Source organism: Notolabrus celidotus, chromosome 3, assembly GCF_009762535.1.
Source record: "Notolabrus celidotus isolate fNotCel1 chromosome 3, fNotCel1.pri, whole genome shotgun sequence".
Classification (NCBI taxonomy): domain Eukaryota; kingdom Metazoa; phylum Chordata; class Actinopteri; order Labriformes; family Labridae; genus Notolabrus; species Notolabrus celidotus.
Window position 1 is genome coordinate 38,806,457 of NC_048274.1, and position 17,946 is coordinate 38,824,402.

The window sequence follows — 17,946 nt, forward strand, 5'->3', positions numbered from 1 at the left end:
GAGCCTAAATGAGGCTCAGACAGGAACGGTCTACCCACAATGCATCTGTGTTTACACAATGCATGTGTTGGAGTCGGATAAAAGTATAGAGCGACTGGGCACGAGTGTTGGTTGAAACAAGAGGATTCATTTAGACACAGAGTGTGCATGTGTGTGTGTGTGTGTCTATATGTGTGTATATGTGTGTGTGAGTGTGTGTGTTTCCACCCAAAGCCATGACCTACATTTGCAAATTAAAAACAACAACCTGCTCTGAACTGCAGGCACGGACTCAGAGAGTCAAACGTTTCTACTGCAAACTCTCGCTCTGGTTCAAACAGAGCAGAACAGAATCATATTCATATGGTTTATATATTTAAACATTTACACATCTATATATTTATATATTCCTTATCTTCCTCAGCAGATGGTGAGGCTCGTCTCGGATGCCTGACCCGACACTGTCTGAGGGCTCTCAGTCAGAGTAAAGGAATGAAAAGAGGCCAGATTATGGATGTTCACCTCCACCTAACAGTCAGGTTTCAGGTTACATCCATCAATGTTTCCAGCAGGACGACAGAGTAAATGCAGCTTGGGCAGGAGTGTATTTGTGTGTTTAATTTACTTAAAGTATGATGTTACCCTAAAAACAAATAAACAGCATACAGTGACTTCAAAAAGAGAGGTTTAACCACTGTCATAGAGGAGTGAGCAAACTTCTCTCTCTGCATTTCTTTGCAGATCAGGGGACTCCAGAGTAATGCTTTATTCAAGTTCACTCTTAAGCTTGAAGACATTCCTGTTACAGCTCAGTGAAACACTGTCTGCTTGGTAACTTGTAACTCAGCTTCATTGTATTATCCATGTCACAAAAGTCATCACTCACATCTACATGGTCTTACACCTAAGCACTAAAACAGGCTTTAGACGTTGTGATAACCAAACTCTTCTCTCTATTTTCTGTTCTTGAAAAGGAGGGTGTGGGGGAAGGTACAGCCTTACCTGACTGAGAGAGATCTCACCCAAACAGGCTTTCTGCCCTCGCTCTGTTTCCTACATCTTCCTCTTTGGCTCTTTTCTCTATTCATGGTAGGGAAGATAACATATAGATGGTCACATGGTTCTGCACCAACACTGACCCATGCTGTTAGGACAGACAGGGAGTATCTTGTGTTTCTTTCAAAAGAGTGTGTGGTATGTATTGGTGACAATACCCACATCAAAAAATATGTTGAAGCCATAGACTGTATAAAAAAAATGGAGGTAGTATCTGTGACGTCACCCATCTGTTCCTGAGTGCTGCATTGAAGCCTATTGTCAGCGGGTGCCATATTGGAAATGCTGAACACAACCAAGGCGGTCCTTTAGCCTTTTCACTAACAGCTACAGGGTGCCTGCCTGTCAATCAAGTCAGCCAAGTTCTTATTTGGGTAAAACTTGACATTCTAACATCTAAAAAATGAAACCCCCGTACAGTGTGTGCCAATACAGAAATGAGTAGTGTTGTAGTCAAGACCACGTTAACCGAGACCAAGACATGTCTGAGACCAGAGTGCACTGAGACCAAGACAAGACCAAGACATTTAGGGATCAAGACAGAGTCAAGACCAAGACCAAGGCAGCAGTGGCGGTTCTAGACCAATTTTACTGGGGGGGCCAGGCTGGGGCCAAGGGTGTTGTCAGAGGGACACATTCAACCCTGACAAAACAGACTGAGAAGGGCAAGGACCGGCTGAGAACAAACATCAGTGCATCCCTATACACTAGACATATATACTACTGTGTACTAGATCAACATGCAGACTGACAGCAGCTGTTTGGCTGTTTACACTCAACATGAGTCCCTTAGTGCTCTAAGGGACTGGAACCAAGTGCCACACGCATGTGTTCCCCCTGTAACATCGGCGCGTTACCGAAGCTTTTTTTATTTTTTATATTTGTTTGGTGTGGAGGGGGGGCCACAGGGGGGTCAAGGTCCAGTCTTACAGGGGCACTGGCCCCTGTTGGCCCCTCCCCAGAACTGCCACTGCAAGGCAGTGAGACCGAGGCAAGACCAAGACCATACTGTATATATCAATGAAAAATGATCACGAGAGTAAACAAAATAAAAGACTTCTGTTTGTTTTATTTAAGTTTGCTTTAAATACAATCAAAAGCATAAAACAAGGTTTGGTTTTGTCTTTGTTGCCTTTCTTTTGACGCGCTGTGAGAGACTTTTCACTCCTTAAGTTCTGTTTTGGTCGTTAGTTTAACTTTCGCTTTAGATCAGATCTATAACTGTGTTTTCTGTTGCCTGTGATCTCAGGAGAGGTAGGAGGTTGCAGCGTTAGCTGAGCAGGATTATTTTGTTAAGTCTTTTTTTTCTCATTAGTTGTGTACATTTCTATTTTCTAATATTTGTAGTGTTTTTATCTGATGGGTTATGAGCAGGGCGTAAGATTAAAACCCGCCAAGCGCCAATGGTGGGTAAAAAATTAGTTTGGAGTGTAAAACAAAAACACACACCCACCAGTGGCCGATGGGAAATTTTGTATTGCATGTGAGGTTTTGTTTTCATATTTTCACCCATTTCTGCAGACTGTCATGCTACTTTGACCCTCGTGGCGTGCTGTACTTGTGTTGTGATTTGGTGCGTTGGGGACGGCGTGACGTCAGCTACTGGAGTTCTATTCATTCCCTTTGCTTGAAGAAGCACGGCGGGAAGAGCGTTTGGAGGAAGATGTGGCGACACATTCCCGGCGTGAAGCCACCACAAACAAAAAGGATGAACAAAGAGGCAGGAGACGATCAAGAGGAGGAACAGACAGCTAAACAGAGTAATGTCACTATACCACGTTTCAAAGGAAACCGGAAAAATTGACCAGGCTGTTACTATTTTAAAATCAATTAAAGCATGATTTTTTTATTTGACAAGTGAAAAATATTTTTGTCCAGTACATTTTTGGAGGTCACTAGCCAATGGTAGATGAGGTAGAAAGTTAATGTTACGCCCTGGTTATAGGTGTTGACCGTGGTAATCCTCTGGCAGGTATTTAGCTGTGCCCTTCTCTCAGTGCGCCTCCAGAGTTTGTGATTGAATGTCTATTTATTGATTACTTAAACGTTTTAGCAGACATCTCTGGTCACGTGCACACAGTCTCTCCTCCTGTCGTCTGTCTGCATCATTAATGCATGAGTGTAGGGGGCGTGACTCGCTGTAGCACCGCGAAAGTCGCGGCTTTAACAGGTGAGGAAAAAATGAATGAATTGAGAAGGGGGGGGATCTCTCTTATCACAGTAATGATAGAGACACAGAGTGCATCAGTGGGGATCTCCACCGGTCTTGGTATAAAATACGGAGTGCGCTCAGTCCGAGTAAAAATGGTTTCGATTCCGAGACAAGACCGAGACCTTAAATAAGTGGTCTCGAGACCAAGACTGGTCTTGAGTGCTACAACACTAGAAATGAGCTACTCAGACCTAAACTGTTTTTTGAACCAGGCTGTAAACATGTTTATTTCTGCTGTAAAGATGGTCTTCTTTGAATTGGTGTGTATGTGGTTTGTGGTATCTCTGCAGCCAGCCTCAAGCGGACGCTTGATGAACTGCAGTTTATAGCACTTCCACATGGGCTTCATATTTTAAGACCGGAGGTTACCGCTTGGTTGAAACTACTTATACTTGTCACTAAAGTTGCGTCCTTGTTCGGTGGCACCATGCGGGCCTAAGGTTCAGCATTACACCCAAACTCAACAAATGAATTATCGCATTTTCACTCCATCTGACCGATCCGTGCAGAGCTCTTTTGTTAGGCGGGTGATTTTTTTACAGCACCGTCTTTCATGCCTGACTCAAGTCCGACTCAAGCCCTGATTTTCAGGACTCATGACTTGATTTGGACTTACGCATTGACTGAATTAGGATTCATAAGACAGAGAGGAGGACTTGGACTTAAATATTGGTATTAGGGGTGTAAAAGTGCCTGAAGTGTTTCAGTACGGCGCTGACCCGAACTGAAGCGTTTTGTAAATCGAAGGTCCCCACTAGACTTGCCACCCGTCCCTTTAATTTCCAGAATTGTTTTCTTTTTTCCCGGGAAAATACAAATCTCTCCAGGGACACAATTTGTCCCATTTTTTGGGGGAAAATACAAAAACCTCATTTGATTTCCTTCGTTCTGTAGTCCAGAGAGGTCCCCCGTGCTTCTGCAGACATTTAAAATTGTCCCAGTTTTCTTCCCGTCTATGCGTATGTCACACGCTCGCGCCTTAGCACTCAAATCGGCTCAAGCAGGGAGGGAAACTTGACCGAAGAGAGACAGCAAGCTGAATTGACCGACGTACTCCACGCTAAGGTCTTCTTTTCACCAACTTTTGGCGTCTCCATTTGAAATGGGAGGAGAGACGACTGACGAGGAAGGAGATGGAGCAAATACATGCAAGACACCAGCATGAAAAAAAAACATACTAGTTACAATCCTGACTGGACGACACTGTCAGAGTGTGAATAAACCATATACTAGTTACAATCCTGACTGGGTGACACTGTCAGAGTGTGAATAAACCATATACTAGTTACAATCCTGACTGGGTGACACTGTCAGAGTGTGAATAAACCATATACTAGTTACAATCCTGACTGGGTGACACTGTCAGAGTGTGAATAAACCATATACTAGTTACAATCCTGACTGGACGACACTGTCAGAGTGTGAATAAACCATATACTAGTTACAATCCTGACTGGACGACACTGTCAGAGTGTGAATAAACCATATACTAGTTACAATCCTGACTGGGTGACACTGTCAGATTTTGAATAAACCATATACTAGTTACAATCCTGACTGAGTGACACTGTCAGAGTGTGAATGGGTATGGTCGACCCAGGGAGACAACTTTTTAGCCACATACGTTTTTGTCTCTTGCAAAAATCTCCATAAAATATGAAGTGAAAAACACATTGGAAATCCACGCAAAAACAAAAAAGCATCAAGCTGTGGAATCAAACAAACAAAAACAGGCAGCCATTAAAACTTTTATGACCGAAAAGGTTCACCAGAAGAAGACAAGATTGCAGCGGCAGAGCTTACCAGTGTCCTGTGTCTGAATTTGATGTTCATTTGGTCAGTCTGAACAGTCTGGTTATAGTGGCCGAGCCCTCCGCCCCAAACAATTGGTCTAGTGTCTCTTTTTTTCATAAATCCAAGGGGGCAACCCTAGTCCACACACTGACTAAAAATGGGAACTGACCACACACAGCGTGAGTAGCCCATCAGGTAGGTTCTCAAAAAAATGGTTTTAGGACATAAGCTTTCTCAACAAATCACCTCAAAACATACTGAGTTTTTATTACCTGTGATCAGTCTCAAACAGTGGTTACCTGTGATCATCAGTGTGTGCGTTTCATTGGGGAAGGTGTTTTTTATGTGATGTATGCAGCAGAGAATGCACTCAGTTTGTTGTAAATCTTGTCATCTTGTGAGAAAATTCACATCAAGCCTCTTGCGGGTTCATTGAAAAGATAACTAACATAAGCCCTCAGCTAGAAGCTCTGTTGTAAAGTCCTCATCCCAAGGCGGACATTAGATTTCAGTGGAGTAGCACGATTAGAGTAGTAAAGAGTGGCACATGGCGTTCCTGTGTGTTTGTTACTGTGAATATGACAGAGAGTATCATGCCTGTATCATGTTAGCTTCATGACATCAGGATCTACAAAAACTCACAACAAACATGAAGAGTATGGTGTCATGACACAAATTATCTAGCAGAGCATCCATGAAAACCGGAGCTAACTTCACTTCAAACATGTCTTTACTCCTTCGTTTTATAAGCTACATTATCACTAAACATTGGATTTTCCTCTCTTTAATCTGCACCCTAGTGGATTTAATAACCCCACGCAGGTTGTGCGTTGGTAAACACTGATAAAACTTTGTGTGCATACATCCAGCCTGCATAAATGTGTATATATGTGTATCATGGTTTTCATAATCTGCTGTGCTGTGGCTGTGAAACATGGTCCCATTAAAACTGGGACAGCATGCCAGCCTGAGCTCACCGTTTATATGACCACCTCAGCTTGTTAAAACACACACAACACAATCACTCCTTTTAGTGTGTGTGTGTGTACCAGTGTGTGTGTGTGTACCAGTGTGTGTAACACTGATTCCATAACGTGCACACTGGCAGCATCAGAATCAGTGTGTGCCAGCCTGGTACCTTTTCTGGCCCCAGACCTGGAGCAGAGAGCGCTCAGTGAAAAGTGTGCTGCATCCTGAGGGAACGTGCAGAGTCAGAGCTGCTTCACACACTTCATCATGATTCTCAGGTAAATGTGTGACTGGGCTGTCAATGAGAGCTTTATATGCAGAATGCACTCTTCAAAATACAGACAATACAGAGCACAGGGAAAAATAAACAACTGGTCTCATTTCCAGATTGTAAGTATCTCAATCTACTTCTAGAGTCCACTTAAATCATTACATAACATGAAGCAATGTGAAAGAGTTTAAATGTTTAATGGAGCACAACTAGAGGACATGAATGCAAAGTGGTTAAAGGGAATAGAGATGAACAGGGGCCCTTTTATTCTAGCCCAAAGTGAGGGGAGCTTCAAACCATTTTATTGTTGATTGTTCAACATTTCAGTCAATTTCAAGTGTCATGCTAAACATTATATACCATATATGGTTACATACAAAGTCAGCGCAAGGGTCCACATCAGAAGTTTCTCTGTCCATCTGGGAGATTTTTTCTCTGAGACAGCCCCTCTTCCTTGTGGTGTTCCTCAGGGGTCTGTTTTGGGCCCTATCCTGTTCTCTCTATATGCTGCCCCTGGGATCTATTTTCCAGAAATATGGCGTCTCATTTCATTGTTTTGCTGATGATGTATGTCTTTGCCCCAGGCAGAGGAGTTCAAGTATCTTGGGGTCTTGTTCACGAGTGAGGGGAAAAGGGAGCGGGAGATTGACAGACGGATCGGGGCGGCGTCTGCAGTGATGCGGGCGCTGTACCGGTCTGTCGTGGTGAAGAGAGAGCTGAGCCAGAAGGCAAAGCTCTCAATTTACCGGTCAATCTACGTTCCGACCCTCACCTATGGTCACGAGCTGTGGGTAGTGACCGAAAGAACGAGATCGCGAATACAAGCGGCAGAAATGAGCTTTCTCCGCAGGGTGGCTGGGCTCAGCATTAGAGATAGGGTCAGGTGCTCAGACATCCGGGAGAGGCTCAAAGTAGAGCCGCTGCTCCTCCGGATCGAGAGGAGCCAGATGAGGTGGTTCGGGCATCTGGTTAGGATGCCTCCCGGGCGTCTCCCTGGGGAGGTGTTTCGGGCATGTCCGACTGGGAGGAGGCCACGGGGAAGGCCCAGGACACGCTGGCGAGACTATGTCTCTCAGCTGGCCTGGGAGCGCCTCGGTATCCTCCCAGAAGAGCTGGTGGAAGTGGCCGGGGAGAGGAGTGTCTGGGCTTCCCTGCTGAGACTGCTGCCCCCGCGACCCGGACCCGGATAAGCGGAAGAAGATGGATGGATGGATGTACAAATGTATTTGCCGTTGAGCTTAAAAAGGAACGGATCCTTGTTCAACTGTTTGAACGACGTCAAGTTATAGCTGAGCCTAAACTTTCTGCACCTAAATGAGAAAAAGACTGAGGTCATTGTGTTTGGACAGCCCCAACAGTTTGATGGGAGCACTCTCAGCCCTCTCCAAGCAAATAATCCCTCCTCTGTAAAGAACCTTGGTGTTTATTTCAACAGTGCCTTTAAATTTGAAAAACAAATCTCTTCTGTTGTTAAGTCCAGCTTCTTCCAGCTGAGACTTATAGCTAAGGTAAAAGCCTATCTCCCTCCCAAAGACTTAGAGAGAGTGGTCCATGCCTTTATTACTTCCAGGCTTGATTATTGTAATTCCTTGTATGTGGGTTTAGACGTGTCGTCTATTCAGCGCCTGCAGCTCTCTGTAAACGTTGCTGCTCGCCTCCTGACTGGCAGGAAAAAGAGGGAGCACATCACACCTGTGCTGTGTGCTCTCCACTGGCTCCCAGTCCGTCACAGGATTGATTTAAAATTGCATTTTTAACATTCAAGGCCCGAAATGGATTGGCACCATCCTACTTGGCCGATATCCTTTATGTTCACAACCCAGCTCAAGCACTGAGGTCAACAAACCAGCTGCTCCTGGATGTGCCTAAAACTGGTCTTAAAACCCAGGGGGACCGAGTCTTTGCAGCAGCGGCCCCCAAGCTCTGGAATGGCTTGCCACTCCAATTATGATCGGCTCCCACTGATGAATGTTTTAAATCTTTGTTGAAGACCCATCTCTTCGTCCCTCCATCGTCTTCAATTAGTCCAGAACGCTGCTGCAAGGCTGTTGACCAAGTCCAGCTGGACAACCCACATCACTCCGATTCTAGCTTCCCTACATTGGCTTCCAGTTAAATTTAGGATTCATTTTAAAGTTCTCGTTTTCGTGTATAGAGCTCTGCATGGTCAGGCTCCTGAATACATCGTCGACCTGCTCCACCCCTACCTTACCAGTAGGCCACTCAGGTCTTCTGACCAGGGCTTGCTGGTTGTCCCTCGAGCGCGCTTAAGAACAAAAGGTGACCGTGCTTTTGAAGTTGTGGCACCGACATTGTGGAACGCTCTTCCTGTAAATGTCCGTTCTGCTATATCTGTTGTCGCCTTTAAAAAACTTGTGAAGACACATTTATTTAAACAGGCCTTCGACTCACTGTGTTCAGACTAATGTTCTATTTATGCTATTGTCTGTTTCTTTTAATGTGTTGGATATTTTCCTGTGAAGCACTTTGTGATTTTATTCTGTGAAAGGTGCTATACTAAATAAAATTTACTTACTTACTTCTCTTTGGCCTTCTCCTCGTGAGGAGGACATTAATATCCTGATATGTTGTGTTGTTTATTGTTGTCTTCATGTACTTTTACTTTTTACCTTGTAAAGCACTTTGACCAACACGGGTTGTTTTAAAATGTGCAAAATAAATAATGCTGACTTGACTTGACATAAACATGAATCTGTTGCAGGCAGCATATTACACTTTCATGATGGCAGTGTTTGTTGTCTAAAGTCTGTTTCTGTTCATCCACTGAAATGGAACATAGACCCACAAGGGTCAAGACCTCTGCACACTGAGTCAGCTTATGTTGTCCAAAATTAATGCATGTTAAAAACAAATACGATCTCATGACTGCAAAACCTTCCTCCGTCAATATTTTTGTCCGAACAGGTTTGATTTTCTGCCTGTTGACTCGATTTTTCTGCGTGTGTCAATGTATTTTTGGCTGGTTTGCACAGATTTTGTCGGTGCAAAAGCTGCACAATCCTTTCATGAATCAGGCCCCGAGTACGCAAAAGCCTTGAGTATGTAGGCACAGATGTGAGAGCAGCCTGAGGACCCCAACCATCTCTGTAAGGGGAAAGTGGAGCGCAACATCTTGTCCTGCAATCTAAAGCTGGCGAGAGCTTCTCTAAGCTGCTGATCTCTACAAAGTCACTTAAGAGGTAGTGATGACAGCAACAGTGTTCAAAGTTGTGACTTTTGCCTCATTTCTGATTAAAGGTGTGTCAACGTCAAAGCTCTGAGGCGAGAGAGCTGAATGAGGACAGAAACGTCAACATAAATGTTCCTACAACAGTCCTGTTCACCTCGTCTTAAATGTTCACTTTAAAGTGGATTATGATGAATAAGCAGGGTCGGGTTTGAACTTGACAGTGAATTTAAATGTTCAGTTGATGTTAATTCATCCTGCGAGGAGTCTGATAAGGATCTGCTGCAAGGGAAGCGTTACCGAGCGTGGAATCAGAGGGACTCTTATTTAAGCTGTTCAAATAAATCATCTTTAAATCTACATTTAGTGTCAGCTTGTTTGCGTCTTTAGTTGGTAGCTGGGTAATGAGCGTGGTGATGTATAATGAGCAGGCGGTTACACAGTGGTCTTGTCTAACCCTGAAGGGATTCTAATTTGCACAACCACTCATTCACTCTACATTAACCCTCACATGACACTCTCTGAAAAACAAACCTCCAGGGATCTCTGCGTGAGAGCCGGTCTGTTTGAACTGTGGAAGTAAGGAGATGAACAAGGTCTTTACTGGATTCGACTTTGACCCCTGTCAGTGCCAAAGCAGATAGCTTACTGTGACTGCATGTAAGGAAGTACATGTAGGAGGTAGCTGCCGTGTTCCATGGTTGTTCTCTTTCTTTAAACCAGAGCTGCTTTGTTGTTGAGCATCCGTTTAATCACATGACACAGCACGGAGTGAAACCTACTTGTGTCCCAGCTCGTGAGCGATGGTGAAGGCCAGGTTGAGTCCATTGTCCTCAGCTAACACACACTTCCTCTTTGCACTGCAGGCTCCGCCCAGATAAGCAATACCTGCAACACAGAAAAATGACAGAGCTTTAGGAATAAGAGAACAAGTGTGTTTTCAGGGTTGGACATGAACAGGTGATGAGAAAGGTACTTTATTGATCCCCAGGGGGGAAATTAAATTTTTTCACTCATGCTATTTTGGACATGCTACACATACAGTTTTTTGGTATATACATACAAATGCACACACATGCAGTGAACATGCTTAGGGAGAGATGTCAGAGTGAAGATACTGCCGTCAACCAGCGCACCCCGAGCAGTTAGGGGTTCGGTGCCTTTCTCAAGGGCACCTCGGCAGTGCCCAGGCAGGTGAACCAGCACCTCTCCAGCCACCAGTCCACTTGCCAAACTACGTCCATGCTGGGACTTGATCCGGCGACCCTTCGGTTCCCAAGCCAAGTCCCTATGGACTGAGCTACTGCCGCCCCAATAAGTCTCCCCGTCGGGGAATCGAACCCCGGTCTTCCGCGTGACAGGCGGAGATACTGTCCACTATACTAACGAGGATGGGGCATGCTGGGTGATATTCTCAGGGAACACAGGTGGGTGACAGCAACCCACTGACCCTTTATAACACAGCCCCTTCCAAACCTCTGACCGCTCCATAGAAACACAGTATAACAGAAGGTGACTTTTTATTGTTAGCCTCAACATGCATTCACATTTTGAGCTCTACCACCTGCTCATTCACCAATTAAGTGTTTGCCTTAAATTCAGATGACACATGTCTGTGTTTTTCATCAACTTTTACTGTTACTCCCCTACATTTCCTAAATAAAAGGTGTGCAATTACCCAAATGCATCCCCCCTCAAGTCTAAATCAGGAGATATGTGGTGGTCCAATACATTTCAAAGCTAAAAATATGTCTTTCAATGAAACTTTAAAGGTGACATATCATGCAAAATCGACTTTTTAATGGTTCTCTACCTGAAATATGTTTCCCTGGCATGTCTACAAACCCCCCGAAAATGAAAAGAATCCATTCTGCCCCTGTTCTGATTTCTCCACCTTTCTGTAAATGTGTGTGAAACCAGCCGTTTCAGACTTCAGTGTTTTTGTTACGTAACAACAATATCCGGTCTGTAACGAAGTCAGAGCTCGGAGCTTGTTCAGCCCATAGACTGTATAAAATAATACTGAATCCCTCCTCTGTTTTTCATTACCTGCACACATGTGTGCTAACAAGGAGCTTAGGAGGGAGGCATGCTTGTTGTAGGCTGTCTTAATAAACACAAAGGTCGGTTTTACTCCCCACGTCTGCAGATTTGAAGATCTAGTGGATAATTTTTATTTATCATGGATAAGTGCTAGCGCTAGTTAGCATAGCCACATAGCTACATGTTCGTAGCTGTGTACCAAGACACACGTCTACATACTGATAAATAAAACAACAAGAAACACTAAATCTGTGACCAATCCTTCAGAAAGGTCCTGCTGCAGGCGCCTCTCCGTCAGGATCAGATTCAGGATCAGATTCAGAGGGTTGAAGTAACGCGGGTCTGTAAGCAGTGTGTATATTCAGCCAACATGTAAACATTAGATCAACGTGCTGGAGAGCTGAGGCACATCCACTTCCTGAGGGGGCGTGGTCAGAGGGAAAACAGACCGTTCTGCGGAGGACTGAAGAAGAGGGTTCTTCAGGCATGCCAAAATCTGATTTCAAAGTGTTTTTTTGAGCATAAACTTTAAAGAAATGTTTTGGGGACCTCTTAGACCAATATATATTGATGAAAAGAGCGTGATATGTCACCAATTAAGTGTTTGCCTTAAATTCAGATGACACATGTCTGTGTTTTTCATCAACTTTTACTGTTACTCCCCTACATTTCCTAAATAAAAGGTGTGTAATTACCCAAATGCATCCCCCCTCAAGTCTAAATCAGGAGATATGTGGTGGTCCAATACATTTCGAAGCTAAAAATATGTCTTTCAATGAAACTTAAAGGTGACATATCATGCAAAATCGACTTTTAAATGGTTCTCTACCTGAAATATGTGTCCCTGGCATGTCTACAAACCCCCCGAGAATGAAAAAAATCCATTCTGCCCCTGTTCTGATTTCTCCACCTTTCTGTAAATGTGTGTGAAACCAGCCGTTTCAGACTTCAGTGTTTTTGTTACGTCACAACAATATCCGGTCTGTCACGGAGTCAGAGCTCGGAGCTTGTTCAGCCCATAGACTATATAAAATACAACTCAACCCCTCCTCTGTTTTTCATTCCCTGCACAGGTTTGCTAACAAGGAGCTTAGGAGGGAGGCATGCTAGTTGTAGGCTGTCTTAATAAACACAAAGGTCGATTTTACTCCCCACGTCTGCAGATTTGAAGATCTAGTGGATGATTTTTATTTATCATGGATAAGTGCTAGCGCTAGTTAGCATAGCCACATAGCTACATGTTCGTAGCTGTGTACCAAGACACACGTCTACATACTGATAAATAAAACAACAAGAAACACTAAATCTGTGACCAATCCTTCAGAAAGGTCCTGCTGCAGGCGCCTCTCCGTCAGGATCAGATTCTGGATCAGATTCAGAGGGTTGAAGTAGCGCGGCCTGTAAGCAGTGTGTATATTCAGCCAACATGTAAACATTAGATCAACGTGCTGTAGAGCCAAGGCCACATCCACTTCCTGAGGGGGCGTGGTCAGAGAGAAAACAGACCGTTCTGTGGAGGTCTGAAGAAGAGGGTTTTTCAGGCAGACCAAAATCTGATTTCAAAGTGTTTTTTTGAGCATAAACCTTAAAGGTGACATATCATGCAAAATGGACTTTTTAATGGTTCTCTACCTGAAATATGTTTCCCTGGCATGTCTACAAACCCCCCGAGAATGAAAAAAATCCATTCTGCCCCTGTTCTGATTTCTACACCTTTCTGTAAATGTGTGTGAAACCAGCCGTTTCAGACTTCAGTGTTTTTGTTACGTAACAACAATATCCGGTCTGTCACGGAGTCAGAGCTCGGAGCTTGTTCAGCCCATAGACTGTATAAAATATTACTGAATCCCTCCCCCGTTTTTCATTACCTGCACAAATGTGTGCTAACAAGGAGCTTAGGAGGGAGGCATGCTAGTTGTAGGCTGTCTTAATAAACACAAAGGTCGGTTTTACTCCCCACGTCTGCAGATTTGAAGATCTAGTGGATGATTTTTATATGTCATGGATAAGTGCTAGCGCTAATTAGCATAGCCACATAGCTATATGTTCATAGCTGTAGCTGTAGCTGTAGCTGTAGCTGTAGCTGTAGCTGTGTACCAAGACACACGTCGACATACTGACAAATAAAACGACAAGAAACACAGAATCTGTGACCAATCCTTCATAAAAGGTCCTGCTCCCTTTCTGGTAGAGGTCGGTTTTACTCCCCACGTCTGCAGATTTGAAGATCTAGTGGATGATTTTTATTTATCATGGATAAGTGCTAGCGCTAGTTAGCATAGCCACATAGCTACATGTTCGTAGCTGTGTACCAAGACACACGTCTACATATTGATAAATAAAACAACAAGAAACACTAAATCTATGACCAATCGTTCAGAAAGGTCCTGCTACAGGCGCCTCTCCATCAGCATCAGATTCAGAGGGTTGAAGTAACGCGATCTCTGAGCAGCCGTGTATATTCAGCCAACATGTAAACATTAGATCAACGTGCTGGAGAGCCGAGGCACATCCACTTCCGGAGGGGGCGTGGTCAGAGGGAAAACAGAGTGTTCTGATGAGGAATGCAGAAGAGGACTTTTCAGGCATGCCAAAATCTGATTTCAAAGTGTTTTTTTGAGCATAAACTTTAAAGACATGTTTTGGGACCTCTTAGACCAATATATTTGGATGAAAAGAGCGTGATATGTCACCTTTAAGTGTTTGCCTTAAATTCAGATGACACATGTCTGTGTTTTTCATCAACTTTTACTGTTACTCCCCTACATTTCCTAAATAAAAGGTGTGCAATTACCCAAATGCATCCCCCCTCAAGTCTAAATCAGGAGATATGTGGTGGTCCAATACATTTCTAAACTAAAAATATGGCTTTCAATGAAACTTAAGGCTGATTTGTACTTCTGCGTCTCGAATCGACGGCGTAGCCTACGTCGGGGTCCGTGTAGATCCCGTACCCCTGCATCCGGAAGCAGGCGACCGGCTATCAGAGAGACCACACTGCCCTCAAACGTTTCGGAGGAGAATTGCTGCGCGACACGGACGGAAGTATGTGGTGCTCATGTCCGCGTCAGCTCCTGTTGCTTAGGGGCGACGCAGAAGTCTAAATCAGCCTTAAGATGTTAAACACTGAGGGTGGCAATAATGCAACATCATGGATACCAACAGGCATACAAATCTAACATTAGAAGAAGAAGACTGACAGGACGAGCGGCTGCGCAGAGATAGGTGTTTTTATTAGTCGTTTAAACCCTGCTTTGGCTCACCTCCACTTCAAGCCCTAGCACACTTCACTCCCTCTCCACTGCCCAAACTCTGCCAGAAGTGTCACAACACCAGAATTTTGCAACCTGATTAAATGTGAGTAAAACTTGATATGGGTAATACAATGCTGCGATGGCATGGCAACATAAACATTAACATTTGTGTTGTTTTCAGTTTACAGAGAGTACAGAATAAGTCAACAGACCCAAAGAAAGACCTGACACCTTTTAATCTGATAGAGCTGAAAAGGCTGGATGAAACTGGTTTCATTTAGAAAATGTGGTTCTTAAGCACATGATATCTAAAAGTATCAAAACAGTATCTACACTTTTAGTAACCTTTCACCAAATCTTGGTGTCACAAGCAGACAGACCCATGTCTGTGTTTTTGTCACAGTGCTAGGAGAAGAATACAACTGTGCACACACAGCTCAGAGTGAGCAGCATTAACCAAATCAGCGACCTGCTATGTTTGGTCCTCCTCATTAGCTGTTCAGATTCTCTTTACATGACACTGGATGCCCGCACCAGCCGTACAAAGCCCGCATGAATAAAACAAAGCTGGACAGTGAGGTCAGAGCATGCCTGAGATTTTCTGCAGCATCAAAGATCCGTTGAAGCCAGCACTTCTGAGACTAAAGCCCCCGCACAAAGAGCTGCGATCCACAGCGCTGCGTTATCAGTGCGGGGTGTTGACCCGGTGTTAGGGGCTAGCTGGCTGATCAAACAGAGATGTGCTGGCTCACAGAGCTGGCAGCACATCCAGCCAGACAGCCTCAAAAGAGCCATTAAGCCTCATCAGGCCCCTGCACTCACAGCGCTGTGCGGCCTGCTAGCAGCGCGGGCCGGCCATTTATGCTGAGCTAATTAGCCGTTACAACATGAAGGGCTTTCCATAGAGCTGCTGAATCCTGGACAGTCAGAGCTCCAAGTGATGACAGCACAGGCCTGAGTCAGCCTGAACGAGACACACACACACACACACACACACACACACACACACACACACACACACACACACGCACAAATATGCACATAAAACACTTGCAAATACTTGTTCACCGTAAACTGACCCCAGTGGCTTTTATGTCACACTGGCCTCCCTCTCCTTTAAACACACACTCTGCACACATACACACTTTACATGGGACAACCTTACAACACATGAGCTCTCCTCTACCCTGCATAACAAGTGTTGTCTCTGTTGTGTGTTCTTGCCGGCTCACTTTGTGATCATTAGAAACTTAGAGTGCAACTTTTCTGCTGGCAAGACTGCAAACAAGACTAGACTTTCTGCAGATTTTCAAAGTCAAGTTTAGTGTCTGTGTTTTATTATTTTTTAGGCTGACCATCAACACCTTGGATTGAATGTACAGTAGGGGTGTGAAAAAATATCGATACACCAATATAGGTCACAGCAATATATTTTTTAAAGCTGTGCTGTACCACAAATTAACTCATGGAGGGCATTAAAGTTTTCTAAACTAAACTAAACTAAATACATTCTTTGACCTCCAATATGATATTGATATTCAAACTCTTAATATCGATATTTTTGTAATAATAAAAAATCTAATTTTAGCCGAGTTGGAACTAAAATACAACTTCAGTATTTCAAAAACATTTAAGTGGAAAAGTTGTTTTCAATCAAATAGTTTTGACTACATTTTGAGTAATATTGTGTGATGTACATTTACACTATCCCTATTATTTCTTAGTTAACTGTGTAGAATATATATTGTGATATATTGTGATATATCGTGATATATTGTATTGTGATACTATCACATCGTGAGGTTCTTGGCAATACTCACCCCTAATGTACAGTTACCTAGAGCTCAAATATGGAACCATGAAGATAGCCTCGACTATGTTCTAACTGGTTTTAACAGATGATATCACATCACTCCTGTCCTCGCTTCTCTCCACTGGCTTCCTCTGCGTTTTAGAATAGATTTTAAGATTTCACTGACCACTTTTGAAGCTCGCCTGGGTCTCGCCCCGAGGTACATTGCAGAAATGCTAATAAATTATAAATCTTGCAGCCTTAGATTCTCAGGTGGAGCATTTTTGGTTGTTCCAAAGTCGAGGCTCAAATCCTTTCTCCGTCAGAGCTCCTCGACTTTGAGGAGGTCTAAAGCTAAAGTCAAAATTTTATTTTGATCAACACACCACTGACATTCACAAACGCTGCCAACAAAGACTCTCTGCCATCCGCAAACTCAAAGCACTTTCTGTCGCCCCCCACCTTCTACTGTTACTGTACCAAAGCATCATCCAACCCATTCTCCTCTACTGTTCCCCCTGCTACTACAACATGCTAACTGTCTCCAACAAAAACAAACTCATACACACCACAAACACTGCCACCAAAATCATCCGCCTCCCCACACCCAACCTGTCTGACCTCAACAACAGAGCCATCAGACGCAGAGCACGGACTATAACACTGGACCCCCAACACCCCCTCTACTCGGTCTTCACACTACTCCCCTCCGGTCGCAGATACAGATCCCCTTACTGTAGGCGAGCCCGGTTTGGCAGAAGCTTCGTCCCATCGGCCATAGCACTGCTAAACAGAATGCCACTGTAATGTGTCCGGTGTGTTTATATGTGTCCGGTGTGTTTATATGTGTCCAGTGTGTTTATATGTGTCCGGTGTGTTTATATGTGTCCGGTGTGTTTATATGTGTCCAGTGTGTTCATATGTGTTCGGTGTGTTTTATATGTGTCCGGTGTGTTCATATGTGTCCAGTGTGTTCATATGTGTCCGGTGTGTTCATATGTGTCCAGTGTGTTCATATGTGTCCGGTGTGTTCATATGTGTCCAGTGTGTTCATATGTGTCCGGTGTGTTTATATGTGTCCAGTGTGTTCATATGTGTCCGGTGTGTTTATATGTGTCCAGTGTGTTTATATGTGTCCGGTGTGTTTATATGTGTCCAGTGTGTTCATATGTGTCCGGTGTGCATATATGTGCCCAGTGTGTTCATATGTGTTCGGTGTGTTTTATATGTGCCCAGTGTGTGCATATGTGTCTGGTGTGTATATTTGTGGGATGTGGGGCACCATTGCTGTGAGGCTGGGTGGATGTTTATGGTTATTGTGTTCATACATGTATTCTTGTACAGACGGTGGCAACAAATCTCCTTATTAAGGACAAATAAAGATCTATC

General features: G+C 43.9%; 1 protein-coding gene and 1 non-coding gene across 3 annotated transcripts in view; both read right to left on the reverse strand.

The window, feature by feature from the left end:
• Positions 1-17,946, reverse strand: part of adamts17 (ADAM metallopeptidase with thrombospondin type 1 motif, 17) — a 142,577-nt gene that overhangs the window by 55,980 nt on the left and 68,651 nt on the right. For both annotated transcript variants that reach the window (XM_034680807.1, XM_034680808.1), the window contains exon 8: positions 10,251-10,356. In XM_034680807.1, the coding sequence (XP_034536698.1) occupies positions 10,251-10,356 (106 nt within the window). The remainder of the gene's footprint in view (positions 1-10,250; positions 10,357-17,946) is intronic.
• Positions 10,789-10,860, reverse strand: trnad-guc. The gene has a single exon. It is a non-coding gene; the product is annotated as a tRNA-Asp (tRNA).